This window comes from Gymnoscopelus microlampas (assembly GCF_963454915.1).
Source record: "Gymnoscopelus microlampas genome assembly, chromosome: 5".
NCBI classification, from domain to species: domain Eukaryota; kingdom Metazoa; phylum Chordata; class Actinopteri; order Myctophiformes; family Myctophidae; genus Gymnoscopelus; species Gymnoscopelus microlampas.
In genome coordinates this window covers 465,001-472,500 of record NC_139942.1, presented here as the reverse complement: position 1 = coordinate 472,500, position 7,500 = coordinate 465,001, and the positions used below count along the sequence as shown (strand labels likewise).

Sequence of the window (7,500 nt, the reverse complement as noted above, 5' to 3'; positions counted from 1 at the left end):
TCAGGTTCTTGTAGATATTGCAGTGTACAGTAAACGTGATATTGTAGATATTGCAGTATACACTAGAGCTCTTCAGGGGTCTAAAAAAACGGAACGGAACCGAAATGGTCACAGGAAATTTGGTCCGATTCCGAGATTATTTTCAAATAACGGAATCGAACCCGAGTGAATTCGAAAGTCGATTCCGAGCCGTTTTTTTTCTTCTTCCGGAACCGGACCGTATTTGGCTCTGTGAAATTAGTTCTGAGATCCGATTATTTCCGAGATTCCGAGACAGACCCGACCCAGACACCCCTTAAAAAAAGTGCATATGAAACAAAAATAAATAAGCGCAGAGGTGTTAATCTAATATCCAAATAAATGGGGACTTTATGAAACCTATTGACCAATGACCATTTTATGATCAAAGCTTTGCTTTCACCTCGTCAGAGGAATCCATGATTTGCACACCAGTGTTTTCAAATCAGTCTGGCAGCTGACTTGCCTTGCAGTATGGTGGTGCGCGCCACCAACTTTTTTTTTGTTGCGCTGCAGTACTCTGATCTTAAACCAGCCTAAAACATCATGCAATATGCACAGCCATTCATGTCGCTGCGCTGCACTAACCTGATCCTAGGTCTGTCTAAAACATCACACACAAGTAAGTTAAACAGCACTTTGTTGCGTTTCTCTCCTGATTAGTGCAGCCGCGCACACACACACACACACACACACACACACACACACACACACACACACACACACACACACACACACACACACACACACACACACACACACACACACAGAAGGCATACTACGGGTCTTCTCGGATCCAATCGGGTATTACACATAATGATGGACAGACCCGAGTTCCGAGGTAATAGCCGATTCCAACCCGGTACCAAGTGATTATGATAAAACCCGGATCCGACCCGTGCGGGTCTCGGGTTCTGTCAGGTATTTTCGGAATCGGGGGGGTACACTGAACATGGTATTGTAGATATTGCAGTGTACACTGAACATGGTATTGTAGATATTGCAGTGTACACTGAACATGGTATTGTAGATATTGCAGTGTACACTGAACATGGTATTGTAGATATTGCAGTGTACACTGAACATGGTATTGTAGATATTGCAGAGTGTACACTGAACATGGTATTGTAAAGTACCAAAAGTAAAAGTACTAAAATGTTTGAACATCGCAGATCTACAAGCTCACAACACGTTGTGAGCTTGTAGATCGGCTATTTTCAAATAGCCTATGTATAAAATAGGCCGAAAGTGGTTACTGTGTGTTTTATAATGTAATAATTTATATCTGCAAAGTAACTAGTAACTAAAGTTTTCAAATAGTTGTAGTGGAGTAAAAGTACAATATTTACCTCTGGGATGTAGTGGAGTAAGAGTAAAAGTACTGAACATTTAAAAAACCCCAGTAAAGTAAAAAATACCTCAAAAATGTACTTAAGTAAAGTACAATAGTATTGCAGATATTGCAGAGTGTACACTGAACATGGTACCTGGGGTTTCAGCTCAGCCATGAAGCTCTGTCTGTGGTTGACCTCTGCACACCTGCTCAGGTGAAAATGAGCCTCGTTCACCTTTCCGTTACTTATCAGCCACCTGGCAGATTCAGGGAGCCACCTAGGACAAAGGTCACACATTCCCTAGATCAGTGGTTCTCAAACTGTGGTTAGGGATCCACACGAGGTCCCCAAATGAATTAACCCATTGAGACCTGAAGCCGATTCTATATGTCTCCTAAATCCCAACAGTTTTCTGAAAAACGTATGTTTTTATATCAGTGGTGCTCAATCTTTTTCATGTCAAGGACCCCCAAAATGATATGTATTTGGCCACGGACCCCCATCAAAATATTTTGTTCCAGGGACCCCCCAGAAGCAAAGATTTGAGAAAATGTTCGCTTTAAAAATATATATATTCAGAGATTTGCACACATTTTCACAAATTTTCAAAAATAGCAGATCTACAAGCTCGTAGCGCGGCACTCGGTGCCGTGCTATGAGCTTGTATATCTGCTATTTTTGAATAGCCCAAAGTGTAAAATAATGCTTTCTTAGCTCAAATCTAAAAATGACACAGTTCCAGGTCTTAAAGGGTTAATACCTCTAAAATGAAAACAAACACAAATATTAAATAAACACATGAAATAAGATTGTGGTCAAACATTGGCCAAATCGTCAAATATTACCTAAGAAAGAGGTTACAGGCTATTTTCACAATATTTATCTGTGGAACCGAGTCAAACTAAATGTAATGCCTCAACTCCTACAGTTCCAAGTGCTTGTCAGGGTGGGGGGTCCCCAGTTCAAATATGATAATATTGTGGGGGTCACGGCCTTAAAAGGTTGTGAACCACTGCCCAAGATCAAAGTCATGAGCCATCATTAGAAGGATTTGTGGAAACGATGTGGAATATATATATATATTTTTTAGACATGCAGCTGTAGTTGACATTTTCTAGTAAAACGGATGTGTTCAAAGTGATAGAATTGCTTAACCCAGGGGTCTTCAACAGGGGGTCCGGGACCCCTAGGGGGTCCTCAGAGCTACTATAGGGGGTCCGCCAAATCTTTATGTGATTTTTTATTTTTTTTTACATTAACTTGAACCCTAGAATTCCTTTTCTGAGGGGAACATTAGCCAAAAATAGCCGATCTACAAGCTCTCAACGCCTCGCGCTGCGAGGCGTTGAGAGCTTGTAGATCGGCTATTTTTGGCAAAGAGGCTATAGGTGTAGAGGGATAAAATAGCAGACTAAGTAAAAAAAAAATTTAATCTGTAACACAATTTTATACAATATAGAGGGGGTCCCTGCTTCGTCTCTCTCTCAGCTAGGGGATCCTTGGCCTGAAAACGTTGAAGACCCCTGGCTTAACCCATTCAATCCGGGGACGCATCTGTGTCATTTTAAGATTTCTTTGGCTATTCAAATTGTATACATAGGCTATTCTAGAAAAATCTTGAAAATGTGTGCAAATCTTTGAATATGTATTTTTTAAAAGCGATTTGTAATCTCTGCTTCTAGGAGGGTCTCTAGAACAAAACATTTTGAGATAGGGGTCCGCGGCCAAATAAATACACTTTTTTCATGTCAAGGACCCCCAAAATTATGAGAACCACTGATAATATAGCAACATTGGTTTAAAACAAAAAACCTGTTAGGATTTAGAAGACATTTGTAGAATCCCCAGAAGCAAAGATTTGAGTTACAAATTTTCGTAAAAATAATAATAATAATAATTATATATATATATATATATATATATATATATATATATATATATATATATATATATATATATATATATACTGTATATATATATATATATATATATATATATATATATATATATATATATATATATATATATATATATATATATATTCAAAGATTTGCACTAATTTTCACCATAAAAAAAAGTAAATAGCAGTGCGGCACTGCTGTGAGCTTGTAGATCTGCTATTTTTGAATAGCCAAAGAAATCTAAAAAAAGATGCGTTCCCGGTCTTAATGGGTTAAGCAAATTATGGCCTAAAATGGATTCTTCCTCACCTCCACGTCATCACTGCCAACACCAGTGGCATGGTGACAGCGACAGTCAGGTGTCTCCAGTCATTTACCAAGTAGGCCACAGCAGGCAGTACAGCTGTAGAAACACTCCAGTCCATACTCATCAGAATGGCCACCACAGTGCGATGCTTGACGTCTGTCCACTCTACACCTGTGGTAGATAGACAGAGGTGGAAAAAGTACTCACTCATGTTTTATTTAAGTAAAAGTATCAATACTGCCACGTAGAAATACTCTGTTACAAGTAAAAGTCCGGAATTCAAAATGTATACAAAGTACAAAAGTATTGTATCAAAATGCACTTAAAGTACCAAAAGTATAGAAAGTACTCATTATGCAGAATGTCCCAAGTTTTCAAATGTATAAAGTGTCTAATTTTTTTTTGTGGAAAATTGCAGGTCTACAAGCTCATAATGCGTCGCATCGTAACGCATTGTGAGCTTGTTGGGCTGAAGTGGTTAATGTATGTTTTGTAATAATAATTCAAATCTACAAGTAACTAGTATAACTAAAGTGCAAATAATTGTAGTGGAGTAAAAGTACAATATTTGCCTCTACTCATGTAGATGAGTAAGTACTGAAAATTGGAAATAAATTGGACTTAAGTACAGTACTTGAGTCAATGTATTTAGCTACTTTACACCATTAGTTCTCAAAGTGGGGTCCGGGGACCCCCAGGGGTACTTGAGGGGGTTCCAGGGGGTCCCCAGCTAAATGATGGGTAGGAACCAAATGGACCCTTATGGGTCTGTAACTCTGAGAGTGTACAAATGGAACCAAATGGACCCCGGAGGTCCCTGAAATTAAAATGGTTGAAAATCACTGCTAGAGACGTAAAAATCTTCTCTTATGGGGGTCCCTGGCATATCTTTTCAAATGGGGGCTAAGAAGTGTCAATTTAGGGGTCCTTGACATGAAAAAGGACTACTGCTTTACAGCACTGCTTTTAACCCTTGAGATCAGAAAGTGCAAGTTTAAAGTCAAACTCACAGAGGACTGTGGAGATGATGCTGACCCCAGAGAGTCCAAGTCCAGTAAAGAATCTCATGACAGCGAACATTGTAAAAGAAGAGGAGAATGCACTTCCACATCCAAACAAGATGGTTAACAAGTAGGAGAGCAGCAGCATTCTCTTCCTGCCATACCTGTCACAAAACGGAATATGAAGTACATTAATTTTGTTAATCAGCCAACAGCCATATATTTTGGTATGAAATGTACATCATTTACTTTGTTTCAATCAACGTTAGCTGCCAAATATATCTAGGCTATTCACTGAGTTCTGACTTTGTCTCAATTCATCTAGTGCTGAAGATATGCAAAATGTCACCTTGTACAGCCCAAAAAATCATAATATTTTACCACACTTCTATAATGTATACTGTGCCAAAAAGCTGCACTATGTAACTTTCCTTTTCTACCCCGGATTTGAATCCGGGTTTGTGTTGATTGTGCTGATTTTCTTTTCTTTTTTCTTTTACCATTGAGCTAATAGAGCCTACATGTGACCTACGGTCGCTTATCTCCCGATTAGGGAGTCTTACTGGTATAAATTATATTGTATTAACACACTCTACCATACAGATTGGACAATATTACATTCTATTCATAAAAAAAGTTACATAGTGCCGCTTTAAACTGTAGTTATTATAGTTCTGGTGCACCACACAAACTGAAATTAGGTTTTAAATAAACATAATATAACCAAATAACATTCACCAAAAGTAATTTGATGTTGTTGTTTTATTGTAAGTGATCGAATGGCATCATCACCATCACTGAGCCAGTCAAATGTCATGTTTAAAACAACTTAAATAAAGTTATAATGTGTAACATTTTCAACAAAACAAAAGTTATTTAGGCTATACAGTAATGATGTTTTTTTTTGTTTGCTTTATGAGCACCTGTCACTGAGCCAGCCAAATGTCACAGCTCCAAGCATGACGCCCATGAAGAAGATCGTTGCTGTGGCTTTGGTCGTGCTCTTCCTGTCACACACCAGATCCCACTGTGGAGGAAAACACAGTCTGTATACTTTTGAGGACATCAACATTTGAGCTAAGGCAATTTAATTAATGACATTTTTGGCCATTCTACCAGCTTTGCGCTGCAGCTTGTAGATTGGCAATTTTTTTGGCTATCAGGCACAATTCCAACCCAAAACCCTAGAACCCTATGTAACCCTATCTCTAAAAACCAGACACGCACGCACGCACGCACGCACGCCACATTTTAGTTTCCCCTGGATTCCTTGGATCTCCTCATATAATATGGGCCCTGCCACCCATGTGTGCTTGACATTTAAATGTTCTGCCATTTTGTGTTTTCCTCAAACACACTTTATTTTGCTACTACTCCTACAGATTGTATCAAAGCTCACACAAATCGGTACACATTATCTCTGGAGTCATGTGATCAAGATGTACTGTATCCACCAATTACCAATGATACTAATGAAGGTTCTGTTCCATTTAGTGTAGCACAGTGGTTTCCACGACCCCCATAACTCTGAGAGTTACACACCTGTAAGGGGCCATTTGGAAGCCCATGAGGGTCCCTGGACCCCAACTAGACCCACTGGTGTAACAGAGTGTTTCCAGTGGGCCAACATGCACAATATCAACATCCTGACTATGTTAGACCAGAATGGAACAGAGCCTTCATTAGTATCATTGGTAACACCTGTGAATGTCTTCATAATATGGCTGCTGTGAATAGAGCCTATTAGTAGCAGGGAGTCGCTTGAATGTAGGCTGTTTTTGTGTTTAATCCTTTAAGACCTGTAACGCATCTGTGTCATTTTAAGATTTATTTGGCTATTTGAAATGACCAGATCTACAAGCTCATGCTACAGTAGATGTGCTATTCTCTTTAAATCGTGAACGTTTGATTTGAAAAATCGTGAACAATATTTTGTTCCAGGGACCTCCAGAAGCAAAGATTTGAGTTAAAAATGTTGTTTAAAAAAATATATGTTTTCAAATATTTGCACCAATCTTCACGATTTAAAAAACAAAATAGCAGATCTACAAGCTCATAGTGCGGCACTCGGTGACGCGCTATGAGCTTGTATATCTGCTATTTTTCAATAGCCAAAGAAATCTTAAAATGACACAGATGCGTTCCCGGTTTTAAACGTGCTAATGTACCCACAAAGGTAAGAGGGAAGCAAACCAAGGATAGATTTATGAATGCATAATGTACAGGTACCTGTGTTGCCAGAGTGGACTTGAAAGTGGAGTTGTCGTAGATCCATCCATGCAGACAGTCCGTGGTGGGCAGATCAGTGACGTTGGAGGCATTGAGTAGCAGATGATACTGAGCTTCTGCAAACATCTGACACGAACTGGGAATCCCGTCGTCCTGCACTGGAATTCCAATGGTAACCCTCTGTTCCAGCGTCAGATTCCTAAAGACAGCGGGTTCTCAAATATGTTCATGTCAAGAACAGTGGTGGAAAAAGTACTCAAATGTTTTACTTAAGTAAAAGTATCAACACTGCAATGTAGAAATACTCGGTTACAAGTAAGAGTCAGCGATTCAAAATGTGCTTGAGTAAAAGTACAAAAGTATTGGTATCAAAATGTACTTAAAGTACTTAAAGTAAAAGTACTAAAATGTTTGAAAATAGCAGATCTACAAGCTCACAACGCACCACGATGCGACGCGTTGTGAGCTTGTAGATCGGCTATTTTCAAATATTGTATAAAATAGGGCTGAAGTGTTTAATGTATGTTTAATAATGTAATAATGTATATCTGCAAATTAACTAGTAACTAATGTTTTCAAATAATTGTAGTGCAGTAAAAGTACAATATTTGCAGTAAAAGTAAAAGTATAGACAATTGTACTTAAGTACAGTACTTGAGTAAATGTACTTCGTTACTTTACTCCACTGTATTTGTCCACCCCCATTCTTA

The 7,500-nt window shown here is 38.6% G+C and overlaps 1 protein-coding gene across 1 annotated transcript in view; it reads right to left on the bottom strand.

The window, feature by feature from the left end:
* The window catches only part of LOC311045994 (solute carrier family 22 member 7-like), a gene marked incomplete at both ends in the record, with an annotated part of 18,688 nt that overhangs the window by 10,383 nt on the left and 805 nt on the right, over window positions 1-7,500 (bottom strand). The window contains 5 exons of the mRNA XM_084058064.1: window positions 1,506-1,629; window positions 3,563-3,731; window positions 4,571-4,725; window positions 5,485-5,588; window positions 6,791-6,989. Of these exons, the coding sequence (XP_083914190.1) occupies window positions 1,506-1,629; window positions 3,563-3,731; window positions 4,571-4,725; window positions 5,485-5,588; window positions 6,791-6,989 (751 nt within the window). The remainder of the gene's footprint in view (window positions 1-1,505; window positions 1,630-3,562; window positions 3,732-4,570; window positions 4,726-5,484; window positions 5,589-6,790; window positions 6,990-7,500) is intronic.